Genomic DNA, 18,088 nt, shown 5'->3' on the forward strand with positions numbered 1-18,088 from the left:
TATTTCAGGAACTAAAAGGGCTAGGACAAATGTGTGTACCATATTTAGTTTCATAAAAAAAGTAGCATAGTAATGTGAAGACCGCATCTTTACACTTCTGCTCGTAAACTAAAAACCGTGTAAAACACGCGAAATACAGGATGAGCCCTGTCCAAAGTACCACAAAATTTAATTTAATATACAGGGTGGCCCGAACTGTATTCCGGAAACTTCGACAGCATATTCTGCAGATATAAATAAGTTAAAAAGTTCGTATAAATGTATGTCCTAAAATGCTTAGTTTGAGAGGTACAGGGTGTAGAAGTTTCAATTTTATTTCGATTTTTTCCAAATAATATCTGAAGTAACGTTAATATTTGGATGAAAATTAGTGTCTGGGAGTTTTTTGATATGAGAAATTTGATTTTGATGTCAATATGACTCCTATTTGTAGGGGGCGCCACGTATATGTGTTTTAACTGTTTTGAAGAGTAATAAATTTTCGTTCGTACTTGTATGAAACTACTGAATCAAAAGATATACATTTTCATGACTTTTTACGTAAAAAATGACTCTTGGTAAAAATGGCTACGAGCAACCGTTCTCAAGATATTTCGAATAAAAATAGTCAATACATGTCACTATTACAAAAAAATAAACAATTTGAGTAAATAGTTATTTGACTGAAATAATACATTTGGGAAATTTTTATTTTTTTTAAATTAATCATAATTTTTTTCTGCGAAAAAATGATGATAAAACAGTTTCTGTTGAACTTTTGGCACAAAAACATTTCAAATTTATGATTTCAGTCTAATAACTATTTAGTCAACATGTTTAATATTATGTCAATGACGACAGGTATTGATAATTTCGATTCCAAATATCTCGAGAACTATTACTAGTAGCGATTTTTACTAAGAGACATTTTTTAAAAAACTTCGTAAATGTATATTTTTTTACTCAGTATTTTTATACAGGTACAAACGAAAAGTTATTACTCTTCAATAGAGTTAACACATATAACACAACACAATCCTATAGATATCTTGAGGATATCCACCAAGGATATAGTAAATATCTTAGGGATATCCAAAAACCAGAGGAGGATATTTATGGGATATCCAGATGGGACAAAAAAAGGGATGTCTTCAAGACATCCCTAGGCAAGCCTTTTACGATTATTTGGGATATTTCTAGGATAATACAAGGATGATGTTGGGAGCATTATAGAATATTTTTAGGACATTCTATGAGGACTGTTATTTGACAATACTTACTTCATCCTTAGTTTATACTATAAACTTTTTAGTAAAAACGTTCGCGATTTAGTCTTATTTAGCCACATTTTGACGTTATTCATTGGATATTTTTATTAACAGCTCTAAAATATACCTACCTATATGTCAATGAATTTTGAGTCAAAATTTAGAAGTTTATTTGTATGAGTTTAAGAGCTTTCAATTTATACTGTACCATCGAAAAAAAACGGCGTTCAATTGGCTTGAAAATTACGATCGATGACATTCCCCATATAATTTTACATACAAAATAAGAGCAATCTTTTCATTTCCAAGCCACCTCTGACGCCGTTTTTTTCGATCGTATGGTATTGTTGCGAGCCGGTGTGGACTCGACCTAACCTCACAATATGGCCCGCCCTCGGATGACCTTAACATCGCATAGACACCGCAATGATTCATTCGTTCGAGAAGAATCGAGACCCACTAGAATGGACTCGTACATACGAGAACATTCGAAAACCTTCTCTATGCGCCTAACGATCTTTGGACTATTCTAGATTTCTTTTACCTGTCGGTATAAAAGCCGGCGGCAGTGGCCTAGAGAGGGCAGTTATAAATATACAGTTGACGCGCTAAAATTCAAAATAAATTCTTAGTTATAAATCGTTTGTTAATAGTTCTATAAGTCTTTTATCGTTATTATTTTTGTTAATTAGTGTTAAATAAATAGTGTTTAAATAAATTGTGACTTTCTATCCACACGGAACCGACGAAAAACGTAACAATTGGTGTCAAGTGTGGCGTGTGTGATAGATTAGAAGAATAAAAAGACTGACCATGGCTCTGAAAAAATTGTTGAAAGACTTGAAAGTGTCCGAGCTGAAATGCATATTGGAAGAGAGAGAGTGCGAAACAGATGGAAAGAAAAGCATTTTGCAAGCTAGACTGAGAGACGTTTTGGTGGAGGAAGGTGAGGATCCTGACACATTTTGCTTTGAGTTGGAAGGTGACCTTGACTCGTGCCTACACAAATTAGACGACAACTTGAACAATTTGATTCACAACCGACGAAAAACGTAACAGTATTATACCAGATTATACTACCCTTTATGGAGTCTAGCAGTTTATATCTAGCAGCAACAGTTTACATCAAAGTTAGCACACAGGATACAGGTATAATTTCTAACACCACACATTACAGAAACTCAAAATTTAATCACAAAAATAGGATTTCTGTTTGAATAGATCAAACAAAAAAAAAAGAACAAGCGCTTTTCAACAAATTTTCACCTATAATTTTGTCACAAATTTTTCATTGTGAGACCCTGAGTCGTTCATCGTTTTTCGACATTAGTTGAGGTTAGAACAGAATTTCTACTAGAACATGGCGAGAACTATGAGTATAAGAAAAAACTAAGTCAAACTCAACCAGTTTTGTTAGTTTCAGTCATTTTTAAGCCCATCCAATATCGACAAACGACCGAATTCACCTCGAATTTCACTAAATCAAAGAACTGAATAATACACGATGCAAAAACAAACAACTGTCGAGATGGATTGTGGGAAATTTTTTGCGCGGGCGTTTTAAATTCTCTGTATTACTGGGAGTGACCAAGCTCATAAATATCCAGATTATCCAGAAGATACCAACAGGATATTGTGTTGCCTTGACATAATATATATCTATCTGTATGGTTTATTGCATTTTATGTAATAAAAAAAGTAGTACATTATTTATTTTTCCTAAATATCTAGACGATATTGTTAGGATATTTTATTATCATGAGCATGTTTGGATATCTCAGCTGGATGTACATTAGATATACGACAGAGATATCCATAGGATATTCTATTCTGAGACATCTACAGGATTTCAGGATGTCTGGAGGATATCCTAGAGATGTCTTTATAAGATGATCTTATAATGGGACATTCCGACATTCTATGAATATCCTGCGGATATTGTGTGTTATATGGGAAGACACATGTAGGTGGCGACCCCTACAAATAGGAGTCATATAGACATCAAAATCAAATTTCTGATATCAAAAAACTTCCAGACACCAATTTTCATTCAATTATTGACGTTACTTCAGAAATTATTTGGAAAAAATCGAAATAAAAATGAAATTTCTACACCCTGTATCTCAGAAACTTCGCATTTTAGGACATACATTTATGCGAACTTTTTTACTTATTTTTATATACAAAATATGCTGCCGAAGTTTCCGGAATACAGTTTGGACCACCCTGTATATTAAGTTGTGGTTTATGTTCTTTATGCTTTTATGTTTATTTTTTTATTGTTGATTATATTAGTTATTGATTGACGTATTCAATTGTTTTCGATCAATTCCTGTTTCACCGGAAATGACTACAACTTTTAGTTTTTAAATGGCATCCTCGGTATTTGTTTCTTTCTCCGATAGAAAATGACACTCTGAATAAAATGAAATATCATATGTCAACTTTTGACATTTTCGAATATGGTTTATTTAAAATTGCAACATGCGGTTCAGAATGAGAATTTGACTCGAAATACCAAGTGTGTGGTATCAAATTATTCGTAAAACTTTTTCCAAATATGCTAATGATCTACCCTCGTTCCATTTGAAAAAATTGAGATATGATTAAAAATACGATTTGGACATCTTTTAACCGGCTGGAACAAGACACTAAAAACATATACAAATCTATTTTTCTGAGGCTCCTTGATTAAAAATTAGTGTTTGTACTACACACACACAAGACACACTCTAGATTGAAATTTAAAATACAATTTTGTTTTAAGTAAAAATGTCATAAGTTGACATATGATATGTCATTCTATTCAGAGTGTCATTTTCTATCGAATAATTTAAAAAAATACAGAGGGTGCCATTTAAAAATCAAAAGTTGTAGTCATTCCGGTGAAACAGGAATTGACCGAAAACAATTGAAAACGTCAATCAATCCTAATTTATGCCATATACCAAATCTCGTTTTTTATCTGAAAAAATAAAAAAGTTATAGAGGTGAGCTACTTTTGAGACGCCACCCGGTATATGTATTCACCCGTTATATGTGAATATTTCTTTTTTTATTTCATCTATGCCTATAGAGCATAATGACAAAATACTCGAAGGTTTCCAATGCATTTCTCTAGTTAAAATTAGACGATGCTGAATAATAAAATAAAATTTCAGAGAAAATTGAAAAACCAAAGAAGGAAATACCTGAAAAATTAGATATAATTGTGTCATTTTACTGGCTTGTTGGTGGATTTGTGTCATTTTACTGGCTTATCTTGCAGATCATCACGATTTAAGTCAAAAATATAGATTTAACTTATAAAAACGACTTAAATAACGTTATATTGTCTTTACAAGTCTATCTATATATATTACAAGTCTTTACAAAAATGACTTGACTTGAAATAAAACGATTTAAGTCAAATACTTAAGACTTAAATCATTTGAACTTTATGTTGAATTTGATCAGTGTCGGATACAGAAGGGAGCCCATGGGGCTCCGGCCCCCCTAAAAACTGTAAATTGTCTTTTAGGTTAAAATTGGTGCCTAAAAAGCAAATTCTATATTACTTTTTTGATTTGCCCCCCCCCCCCTAAAATAAATTCCTGTATACGCCCCTGAATTTGACTTAAAATTTAAATCATTTTGGTTTTAGAAATAACTTAAGACTGTCTTTTTAAAACTGACTTGTTGCAGCTTTGATTACAACTACAATACTAATTTATAAATTTTTAGATACTTGGGCACACCGTCGCGAGCAAAATGTTGTCAGTTTGAGATGTCTCGTTCAAGTCCCGGTTCAAGTAGTAGTAATAGTTCGGTAACCAGCGGTCATACTTCCAGTCTGCAAGAAGACATACAGTGCCAAAATTACCAAGGAAACCATGCTCATTATCAACAGGTAATAAAATTTATTTAGGTTCAATTTCAGTGCGAAATGTTAATATGGAAAAACGGGAATTTTGAAAAATAAAAGGTCAATGTCGTGATTTGGATAGAAAAAAATATGGATGGGAGTTAGTTCTAAAATATTAGGCCTCCGTTAGTATAATATCTAACCGACACTCAATATACAGTTATGCACATAGTTGATAATATAATGATGGGAATATACAGAGTGTTAAAAAACAGTGTATCTAGTATCTAACTTTGGTAGGTGATTCTACAGATAAAAATAAAACAAAAAGTTCCTTTGAACATATGCCATAAAATGCTTCCTGAAGAAATTACAGCCAAGAAGTTACATATAAACAAGAAAAATATGGCTTACCAAACTTAATAAAAACCAATATCTTAGAATTTGTGATTATTGAAACAATTTTCTTAAAGAGCATTTTGCTAAAAAGTTTATACCGGAGGTAAGAAATTTAGTTTTGTAAAAAAAAAAATAATTTGTATTGTATTGACACCCTGTATATAATTATTATTTTATTCCATCGTCAATCTTATTTTTTAAGAAGCAAGTTTTGTATAAAGAGTGACTTTTCCTCGAAAATTACAATTTTTTGTCAGTTTGTCTAGTCTATCGCTGGATCGCTGGACATACTACATACTGTATATAAAATAATTAAAATAATAATAAAGTTAATCCTTTGATATTTTAAATTTTTCAAACAAACTGTTTATCAGGAAATTCGGCCATTCCAACCCGCCTCTTTTTGGGTTATATTAAATCGTCAATTTTATTAAGAACTTAAAAACTAAAATTGCCATCTAAAATGTATTGTCTATAAATATTACAAAGTAATGTTATTTTTGTAGTTTGTGAAATCAGAAGTGCCAATCTGACGCTGATAATTACAATCGTGAGCCGCATGTGCACAAATTACTAGTGCACATGAGCCAGCTTAACAACATTTTTAGATTGTCGCGGAGAACAAATAGTCTGGTTCTCATGTGCCATTTTTAGTAAAATGTTTCAATATTCTCCAAAAATTACGAATGTGGTCATATGGTGTCATTCGATGCGTATTGTCACCTAGAAAGTTTAAGGCTCTCCTTCCCACTGGTGCTAGCCTAGCATTTGTAAGAGTATGGCTGTCACAAAATGCTGTAAAAACCATGTGACCTTTCTTCACAAATCTTTTTTTATTTGTTTCTATACATCTTAAGACGTGCTTATAATTATATTTTCTTTCCCAAACTCAACTCAAACTGTTTCAAATTTACCCCTGAAACACCCTAAAAAAAGATGATTTTATAAGTAATTTTTTTAGCATTAAATGTATTCAAATCTTCCTTAATAGAGTGAAACGAAGAACCTTCGAAGTCGTTTTTATAAGTTAACCAAGAACCTTCCTTAATAGAGTGAAACAAAAATGATTTCAAAATATTAAAAAACATGGTCGCAATTTTGTGACGCCCGACCCTCTGCAAACCCAATTTGGTCATTTTTGTTGCCCGTAATGTGGCGCCTCCACGTGAATTTTGTCGCTGACGCTTTTGAAGGCGGGCAAAGGAAACCAGATACGTGTTCGAATTATTTGGATAAATTATTTTATAACACTTTTGTCTCTTACACAATAATTTGAAATTTTTATTTTGTAATCAAATCACACGGCAAACAAAATTTGCGTTGCATCTATTGTGTGTGTATGGTCATTGATCATGATGCAATGTAACAAAACATAAAACAATAAATAATTAATAAGATGGTTTGACCACTGTGAATTAGTATTTTATGTTATTAAATTATTTTCATAATGCTTCAGTTGTCATTGTCATGGTAATGGAAGCCCACAGTAACTTGGACCGGCGCGATTTCAATAAGCAAAAATTAGAGCATAAAATTGTTATATCGCATTAAATAAAGAGATAGTACATGATACATGATACAGAGATTACATGATATAATAATTGTTACTACCTATTCTTACTTTGCTGTATTATTTTTAAATTGTTTAAAAAATTAATATTGTTAAAAGTGATAAAAATTATACTACTGGGTATGTATTATAACTGGTGATAGTTAAAAGAGTACCATAATAGTAGTACTCTACAAACAAAAAATAATGCGTTGAAAAAAAACACACCAAAATAAAACAAAAAAACACTGAGATGTACTAAGATGATATCTTTACTCAAAAAGTATGTAGTACATATACGACGTCAATGGACATACATATTGTTGCGGACCGGTGTGGACTCGACCTTGACCTAACCTAACTATATAGCCCGCCCTCGGATGACCTTAACATCGCATTAAAGAATAGACACCGTAATGATTCATTCGAAGATTCGAGAAGAAACAAGTTCCACTGGAATGGAGTAGTACATACGAGAACAATCGAAACCTTCTCTAACCACCTAACGATCTATGGACTATTCTAGAGTTCTTTTAGCTGTAGGTATAAAAGCCGGCGGCTGTGGCCTAGAGAGGGCAGTTATATAAATAGACGAGTACATTTGAAGCGCTAAAATTCAAAAATAAATTCTTAGTTATAAATCGTTTGTAAATAGTTCTTTAAGTCTTTTATCGTTATTGTTTTTGTTAATTAGTGTTAAATAAATAGTGTTTAAATAAATTGTGACTTTCTATCCACACGGAACCGACGAAAAACGTAACAATATAGACAATAATAGTGCATATAAACATTTACTATATTAGATAATCATATTGTTTAAAAAATTGACGATTACGATGGACTACTTAACTTTTAACGGAGATATTTCTAATAGGCATATTTCTAGATTTTCTAGGATCCACCAATTCGGTCAAAAGACATTTCATGTAGAATTCCATAAGCTGTTTTTTAGTTTTTTCCCAAAAAAAAATTATCTTTTAAAATAATTTAATGTTTAATCCCCAAGGGTCTCCACACTGGAAACAACAGAGGACCAGGGTCACTAAAAACATTGAATATCTCAAAAAAAATATATTAATATTTCATAAATCTTGTTATCAATTTACAACAAGTAGGCTTTGGAGCATCACAAAACAAAAGCAAATGAATAATGGAATTGTCGTAACATGTCGAAAATCGCTTCATTTGATAGTAGGCTTTGCGAAATGCTATTATATCGCAGCAGAAGAGTCTCAATTTTGTAATTTTTTTAAACCGTATATTTTACAAATATTTTTTTTATGATGAATGTAGATGATAGGGGTAAGTTTTTACTGTTTTTCTGATCTTTCGCATTTTAATAATATTTTCCCATATTTGTGTTAGGGTCATTTTTGTTAAAATATATTTTTCAAAAAAAACCTTTAAAATTTATGAACAATTTAAAAAAAATTTAGAAATATCATATTTTTTTATACATCTCATTCGCTTAGGTAGTCCTTATACTTTTATATCGCGCAAAATAAATCTGCCCTAAACTGCCACCCTGTGTGGTTAGAGCATATTGTTTTGTTGGATGCACAGTCCGGCAATAGTGCGTCAGGCATCTATAGCTCCTAGAATAAAAAAACATGAGAATTTTGTTTAAGTACAAACCTAAATTATGTACGAGGATGTATTTCAGGAAAATATATTAACTTCTATAGGGTCGCTCAAAAAAGTGTGAGTGGACCGGGATGATTTTTTTAAATGGAACACTCTGTATATTATTGCATTTTTAGCTTCCTTTCTGATCACTTTACATAATCCTAACCTTCCACCGAACTTTTGGGGTGCAAGGGGTATTGAAGCGATACATATAGCCTAGCTTAACCAAAAGTCAACCTCACCTTCACGTGGTGCACCCTGTTTACACAAACGAGGCTCTGACGTCCGAGTATAGGCGGTATAACCTTATACAACCCTCAGACCTACCATCTTCTGGGGAAAAGGAGTAATAAAATACACCTAGCCGGCCGAGAACGTAGCACAAGGGAACTATCGTCGCAGTCCTCACTGTGCCATAGCCATCCCGTGCTACAGTTGCAGCCAAAACTGTGCGGCCCTTTTCACGCAGCTTACACACAGCAATGATGGAACATTCGAGTGGGGACAAAATTATCGTCCGGAGGTAAAATACCCCTCAATCGGATCTCCGGGAGGGGTGCCTACTCGAAGCGTATCATCGGAGAAACAAAAACATCAATGTTTCACGTTCGCGGCGTGGAACGTCCGCACTCTACTGGACAAGATAAATTCAAATCGACCAGAGAGAAGAACAGCACTGGTCTCACAGGAACTCCACCGATTAAATATAGATGTTGCCGCTCTAAGCGAAACACGCTTTGCAGATAAGGTAGTCTCACTGAGGAGCATTACACCTTCTTTTGGAAAGGTCATCCCGCAACACACAGGAGAATTCATGGTGTAGGCATTGCGATCAAAAACGAAATCGCCACCAAGTTAACAGAAGTACCTATTGGTGTCTCCGAACGTCTTATGACCCTAAGGTACCCCATATCAGACAAAACTTACGTCAACATCATTAGTGCCTACGCTCCCACCCTTGACGCTAAAATTGAAGATAAGGATAAATTTTACCAAGCTTTACAAAATGCCCTTCAACGAATTCCAAAGCACGAACGAATCATCTTGCTAGGTGACTTTAATGCCCGTGTAGGCAAACAACAGGAAATATGGCCTGACGTATTGGGAAAACATGGAATGGGAAACGCAAATAGCAATGGTGAACGCTTATTAACAACATGCGCAGAGTATAATCTTTGCATCACCAATACGTGGTTCATGTTGAAGGACAAGTTTAAAGGTACCTGGAAACATCCTAGATCAGGCCACTGGCATCAATTGGACCACATAATCGTTCGAAGGACGCATCTAAAAGATGTTAGGCTCACAAAAGCTAGAGTAGATGCCGAATGCGGCACTGACCACCGACTTTTAATTTCAAAAATGAAAATCCAGTTAAAACCCAAACATCCACGCTGTAAAAAGCAAAACAACATGACCAGATTGAACGTACGGGGTCTAGAAAACAACAATACCGCCGACGCCCTCCGGGAAGCCATCAAAGAATCACTTCCACCGATAACTTCAATCTCAGTATTGGAAGCTGAACAAGGCTGGACACAATTAAGGGATGCGATTCATAAAACCAGCGAAGCAGTACTGGGAAAGTCGAACAAAAAGAAACAACCAGACTGGTTTGACGAAAATCAACCGCATATACAGGCTTTGTTGGAACAAAAGCATAGAGCATATCAAGCCGTCACTGCAAATCCACATAATCCAAGACTGGTAGACAACTTTAAAGCAGCCAACAACACGCTTCGAAGAGAACTGCGCCAAGTAAAGGATAACTGGTGGTCACAAAAAGCGAATCAGATTCAAGAGTACGCCACGCATCACGATTATCGTAAATTCTTCGAGGCTGTAAAAGAAGTATACGGCCCAACTAAGAAGGTAAGCTGCCCAATCATGGCTCAAAATGGCGAACTTCTAAAAGAGGAAGAACAAATTAGAAATCGCTGGAAAGAACATTACAGCCATATCCTTAACCAAGAAAACAACCCCAATATGGAAGCATTAAACACAAACCTCAGTAAAAATAAAAACGGTACATGTAAACTAGACTAAAAGGGTACGGGCGGCAAGAGTTTGACCAATAAAGCCTGGTTGATACGACCAAAGTGTACTTGGATTAAATATACTTTTGGCCGCTGCGCGCGTCTCACTTGGACACTTACCAACCAGGCTTTGGAGCTAATAGTCCTACGAGCAGTGAAATAAATTTGATGAAAGGTGACAACAAGAGTGGAACTGGCAATATCAAATAAACTCTTAGTCACGTGATTAATCTTGACCTGTACAACGTTACTCTCTTTTACATATTTTCTTTTAATCAAAATAATCAAAAGACTTTACGAAACAAAAATAAATTAATTATTAATATATAAACAGTTATTATTTACCTCAACAAAACTCACCTTTTTAACAACACTTAAGGGACACAAAGGGCCATTACTACCGCTTTCCCGTTCAAAATATTCTAATAAATTTGAGTTTTTTACGGCTATTTAGCTATCTTGTACACTTCGCACTAAAAAAGGTTCTAAAAAAACAATGTTTGACTGCTAATGCAAGACCTGCTAGTAAACATTTTTAAGCTTAAAGTATCACAACACTATTTATTTAAACCAAAATCTCGTAATACAAAACTAAAGTGTCAAAAAGAATGACAATGTCAGGAAATAAATAAATGAATGTGGCAACTTGACATTTTTTACAGCAGAGCTACCACCTGTTTCCCCAGCGGGAAATTTAAATTCCAGTTAGTCAGCCCGGCGCCAAATATCTCCATGGTTGGCAACAATGAATTTAAAAATCGCGCCCTAGATTACGTAACTAAACGTTTAATTGATAATAAATATACTTAAGTAAGATGCAAAGCAAATAACAGTTGATTGAGAGATAACGATTAAAGAGTTTTCTTTAGAATGTAGCAGATTGGTTTAAGACGCCAAGTAACAAACACAATTCTTTATGCAGATATTAATTTGAAGTCTATAACGAATCGTTTTTGGAATACATATAAAATTGATAAAAGAAAAATAAAACTTAATTATTTATTTTATAGAAATGCATTAAATTTAAGGCACATATGTGCACCTATTGAGAATCCGCCATAAACCATACAGAGCTACAAAATAACAATAACCCCGTATTCATTTTCATCGTTTAATAATCTAGCACATTTCAAATGTTAATCAACAGTGAAAAAAATAATGTATATGAAAAAGAAACAGGGTAACTAATCGAAATATAGGTAAATGAGAAAATAATTATTTATGCGCTATCTAACCTGACCCTATCCACCAGATGGTGTTCAAACTTTAGATTGTAGTTTACGGCAACTCATAAAACCGACTTCCATTAGTAACCTCAAAATTAACTACTTCTTGAAGATAACTGGAACCTATAAAATTGACCATTAACATAATTAGTTACTGGAGCGGTCTCCATTAGATCTTTAGGTTTATCGAACGTTTACAAACGGACTGAAATACCAACAGGACCGCAACGTATTATTAGGAGGGGGTTCTACTCTAACTTCAATAAACAAAGATATTTTTCTACTTTTACAGTAAAAACAATGGATGTTTCCCGAAGAAAACATTATTTTTTATTAAACAGTGTCGTTACAAAGTTATTATTAACACATATACAGGTTGTTAATTTGTTTATTAGTCGCGGCAAGAGCTTTATGGTTGAAATATGGCAACCTCGGCCCGACGGCGACGCGACGGGACGAGTCGGCAGCTTAGCTTGGTACTCATTTGGAATGTAGGCAGTTTTGCCATTCTGTTCCCTAATAAGTAACCGTGCAGTTAAGCAGTTAACAATCTGTATGTGTATTTATTAAAACACTAACGCTTCGTCCTACGTGGGCGACAAAAGCGGGCAATTCGGGCGATGCGAGCGACGCGACCTCATCAAAAAACGTTTTCTTATGAACAATTAATAATTTTTTATGAAACTTATAAATTAGCTCTGTTATGTATGCTTATGACGGCGTCCTGCATTGCCGGAGCAGGACGATTTCAGAAGAAAACGGTGGTTTGAAAAAACACTTGTCGCTCGCATCGCCCGCTTTTGTCGCCCACGTAGGACGAAGCCTAAAATGTGTATTAGTACGCGTGTCACACCGTCACGCCGCGTGTGTATGCCATGCTGGGCGTATCTACTATCTACGAGTTGGCCGACTCATGCATAAGTTTTTGTAGTCTTTCTTACTATCATACTCAAAATTTTTAAAATAGAACAAGCAACTTTCTACAAAACTTTTTATTTTAAAACATAAGCTAACAAAAAAAAGCTAGACATGTTTCTTGTACGTAAATATTTCTTTTCTGTACGAACGAGTGGGAGTAGCGAATGACATTGTTGTCAGGTTAACAATTTTATTGAGCATTGCATTGTGGCGATAAATGAATATTTTTTAAATTTTCAGTTTGGTGTGTAAAAAAGAGAACGGCTCTAGTTTTTTTTTACTTGAAATCAGTTATGTAGGAAATATTTTAAGTTTTTTATTTAGTATTTGGAAGCTTTTTCGAATAGTATGTCATAAAAAATTTTCTGAGGAAATGCATCCTTTTCTAGTTTTTCAGCTTTAGAATATTTACATAATAAAATTAATATAATATGTATTAATAATTAATATTCTTTTACTTCAGATCAGTGATGTAAGAAATATTTGTTTATTTAGTTTTTGGAAGTCTTTTTGAATAGTATGTCACAAAAATTTTTCTGCCGAAATGCATAATTTTAAGTTTTTCAACTTTAGAATAGCTGAAACCAGTTACACAGTGAAGGTGGTTCTGTTTTTCATTCTAAAAATTTTTCTAAACATAGACACACAAAAAACACCTTACGGAAGTATACCATTTTCATTTATTCATAAAATATCGTAAAATATAGCAATATCTGAAAAGTACTTGGCAAATTATTCTAAAGTCGGAAAAAAAAAGAATGATGCATTTCCGCAGAGAAATTTTTATGATTTTGTGTTTGGGGAGGCTTCTATATACTGGATGTTTTGTTGATTTTTTTATAAGTGATTTCAAGTAAAAAAAAACTTCACCCAAGGATTCTTAGAAAAAGAGTTAATTGTCTATTATTTTTCGGTATTTTTTCTGACCGATTAAAAGATGCAGAAATCGTATTTTTAATCATATCTCAATGTTTTCAAATGGAACGAAGGTGGCTCATTAGCATATTTAGAAAAAGCAATTGGTATTTCGTGTCAAATTGTCAGATGTTAAAAAAAACTTTTTTTAACTGTTAAGCTATAGGTACATACACAGACAATTACAGCGCTTTCAAATGGAGCGGACCGTACGCGCGGAGCGTCCGCGCGGATGTTTTTTCAATATAGCTCATCCGGACGGAGCATACGCGACCCATGTGAAATCGTTCATTAAACTCATGGTACTTGCTCGAAGTCGCGGACGGTCCGTCGCGGACGCTCCGCTCCATTTAAAAACGCTGTTATATCCCTAATACAATATTTAAATATTAACACCGCAATCGCAAGTTACAGTCGCAGTGATTTAAAAATTGCAATCGCAGTTTCAATTGCGATTGGAGAATCGCAGTTTTCCTCATCTCTAGGCGTTTGTATGCCATACAGGTCTGGGCGTATGTACGAGTTGACTGACTCACAGCGCTTTCAGATGGAGCGGAGTATTCGCGACGGACCGTCCGCGACTTCGAGCAAGTACCATGAGTTTATATGAACATTTTCACATGGGCGCGTATGCTCTGTCCGGATGATTTCGTCCGACGCGCGACGTCTATCTTGAAAAAACACGACGGACGGTCCGCTCCATCTGAAAGCGCTGTCATGCATAAAAGGTACATTCAGGCTGAGAGCGTCGAGCGTCGCGTCGCGTCTTGTTTGCGTCGGCGTCCGCCCCGAACCCTGACGCTCAGCGGATGCTAGCGCAACGCCAAACGCGACGCTGTCTGCCTGAACGGTCTAATTTAAGTTAAGTGAATTGATTCCCTTTCGACACGCGGACGCGACGCAAACGCGACGCTACGCTCGACGCTCTCAGCCTAAATGTACCTTAAGTTTTTGTAGTCTTTCTCACAATCTTAACAGCGTTTTCAGATGGAGCGATGGTCCGTCGTGTTTTTTCAAGATAGCCGCCGGACGGAGCATACGCGCCCATGTGAAATTGTTCATATAAACTCATGGTACTTGCTCGAAGTCGCGGACGCTCCGTCGCGAACGATCCGCGCCATCTGAAAGCGCTGTGAAAGTATTTATACTCAAAATTTGTTAAAATAAAACAAAAAATTTTCTACAAAACTCCTTTATTTTAAAACATAAGCTAACAAAAAAAGCTAAACATCTTTCTTGTACGTAAATATTTTTTTTCTGTACGAACGAGTGGGAGTAGCGAATGACATTGTTGCCAGATTAATAATTTTATTGAGCATTATGGCGATAGACGAATATTTTTTAAATTTTCAGTTTAGTGTGTAGAAAAGAGGACTTTTTCAATACGGGAAAGAAAAGAGCAGCACGATAAAAAACGAGTGACTGAGTGCGACTGTCCTCTGGAATAGAGGACGGTTAGCAACCCTAGCGTTACCTGAAAATTTTACCCGTGTTGTCATCTTTTTTAAGATATCTCTCTGTTTACTGCTCATCGGAATATTAGATATAATTTATCAGCGATGTTGGATGTCTTAATACGGATATGTAATTTGTGCACTCAAGTATCAGCTTAAAGTACGCAAACAAAGAAAGCTGGTTAATCAGCGCTGAAAACCAGCGCCAGAGTAGCGCAGTATATTCTTTGGTCAGAGCCAGCGCCAAAAACCAGCATCGAAAATCACAATACGCGCATCCAGCACAGACAACAAGCGACCAAGAAGTAAAAATTCGTTCCGGTAAAGTCAGCGCCGATAAGTTTTTTTTCTTTGTGCGGGTGTGTTTAAAAGCGCATTTAATTAGTGACGATTACTTTTTACGTTCATTGGGTACTATTGAAACAACTTGAAGGCGCTGGTAATAAGCGCGTGTAACCAGCTTTCTTTGTGTTCGTACCATTACGATTGGAATTATCAGCATCGGATTAAGACTTGAGAACTGATTTCACGAACTATAAAAATGACATACTAAAACTAATGCCAATTTTTGATACAGGAAAAGGGTACCCAATGTTCAGCCACCCCTTCCGTACCAGTTGGGCCAGGCCGAACCTCAGCTCTTATTCCTTGTCGCCATGGAGGCTGTGAAGGTGGAGTTGAATACGTTGGCGCCAGTGGAGGTAGACGAGTATGTGCAACGCCACCTCCTCGTCCTCAGGAACGGTGCGAGGGCTGCATACAAGCTGCGGCACAGGCGGCAGCTGCAGCGGTCGCAGCTGTCCAATTGTCGACACAGTCACAAACGTTGGAGAGGTCTACAGGGAGAGGACAGCAACAACAGGCGTGGTAAGTTTTGTTGTCCGTTTTATTTTTTTTATTGGAATAGATTAATACATTCAGAATCTAATATCTAAAAAAAATATTGTCAGTACATTGTACTGAGTGCATATGACTCAGTACATTGTACTGAGTGGCCAACTAAGAATGGACGCCAGCTGTATCTCAAAAAATACTTATCAAATAACTTTGAGAAAAAACTGTAAGAAGTAAATCGACTAGGAAAAATCGCTGGAAATTATTTTCATGTTCGAAAAATGTCCGCTAGGGGGCGCTCCACTGATAGCCAATCAGTAAACAGGGGTTTTCTCAAAAATATGCAGGTGAACAGGTATTTCAAATATTACTATTCTAATCATCGAGAAATTTGTAATTTTTTTGATAGAGTACCTATTTTGCTCTATCTCATAAAATAATGTAGTGCGGGAAGGTTAAACTTGCTTTTATTAAAATAAAGATAACTCTGGTTTAGGTTAGCCGATTTTAACAAACTAGGGCTCGTTTAAAAGATCTTTTCTTCCTTAATGATCTCCAGTCTAAATTTTGTTTCCACAGATTTTTTCGTGGTAGCTAGGGGCGCTGTTTGACATTATAACAGTTATTGCGCTTTTGCATAAAAAAAATAAATAGCAGGCTATGTTTCTTTTTGCACATCTAAATAGAGCACAAAATTTCCAAAATATCAGCGCAAACCGGAACTTTCTATCATCCTATTGCTGCCAAAAGTCACTAACTAACATTTTTCCGAACAACCAAATTCAATCACTAACTATGTTTTGAAGCGGGGAATCGATTGCAAAAGTTATTAACTACGATTTCTGGCTATTTATGTTTTATTTTAATACCGAATAGTTACTAACTATAACATCTTTATGCAGTGCAATTCATCTTTAGACGCATTTTTCTCGGAAGTAAAAAAAAGTAAGTTAGTGACTTTTGGCAGCAATGGGACGCTATCTTCTCTCTAACCGGAGATATTAAGATGACAAATCATGTTAGGCTGCAGCTTAGGATTATATAGTCATTTTTTTAAGATAACGTCCAAAATTTGGATGCATGAAAACTAAACTTAAACGTTTTGATATTTTGGCGTAACCAATTTAGTTCTTTTTATTTCCTAGCCTACTACTATAACTTTTAGACCTTATAATCCTAGGCGACAGCCTAATATGATTTATTTTCTTAATATCTCCCGTTAGAGAGAAGATAGAAAGTTGCGGTTTGCGCTGATATTTTGAAACTTGTGTGCTCTATTTAACTGTGCAAAAAGAAACATAGCCTGCTATTTAATTTCTTATGTAAACGCGCAATATCTGTTAGGACATCAAACAGCGCCCTCCAGTGACGGCTCGTGACCCGTGTGACTGGGTAGGCGACAAAATTTTAGTTGCGTCTATTTACCCCCCCCCCCTAATTTACATAATACCCTAGCCCAGTTTGTAAATATATGTATGCTATCTCTGGGTTAAAAACATAGCTTAAAAATATTTAGGACAAAACTAAAGCAAAAATAACAGCAGTTAATGTAATAATAATATACAAGTATAGTTTTTATTAACCTATTTTATCTATTATTTTTTTATCTATCACTATGGAGTACATCATAGAATTTTAATTTATTTTTATATATTTACGCAAACTTAAAAAATTTGTAAAGTATTGAGAGAGAGAATAATTATGTTTTATATATTAAATTGATGAGTCGGTATCTTAATAAAGAAAAGTTATTTATTATTATATCAGTAAAATCATCAGATTGTTGAAGAGCTGTGAAACGATCTTTTTAGATTGAAAGTAAGGCAAGTGGCGATAGACGTTTATTTTTCATGGAATCTCTACTATAAATTTTAATGCATTTCAAACATGAAAAATGTCTCTCAACCCAAGTACTTGTAAATGGTGTAGTAACAAACAAAACAAACAATTTGAAAGCCTCTGGAAATATATTTCCAGGATTATTCTCCTTAAATTATTTTATAATCGAAATAATTATCATATCTATTATTAATACCTGCA

The 18,088-nt window shown here is 34.8% G+C and overlaps 1 protein-coding gene across 1 annotated transcript in view; it reads left to right on the forward strand.

The window, feature by feature from the left end:
• The window catches only part of LOC115874888 (inactive rhomboid protein 1), a 143,175-nt gene that overhangs the window by 42,440 nt on the left and 82,647 nt on the right, over positions 1–18,088 (forward strand). The window contains exons 9-10 of the mRNA XM_030890187.1: positions 4,971–5,136; positions 15,792–16,081. Of these exons, the coding sequence (XP_030746047.1) occupies positions 4,971–5,136; positions 15,792–16,081 (456 nt within the window). The remainder of the gene's footprint in view (positions 1–4,970; positions 5,137–15,791; positions 16,082–18,088) is intronic.

This window comes from Sitophilus oryzae, unplaced genomic scaffold (genome assembly GCF_002938485.1).
Source record: "Sitophilus oryzae breed Bouriz unplaced genomic scaffold, Soryzae_2.0 scaffold_1307_pilon_pilon, whole genome shotgun sequence".
Taxonomy (NCBI): Eukaryota; Metazoa; Arthropoda; class Insecta; order Coleoptera; family Curculionidae; genus Sitophilus; species Sitophilus oryzae.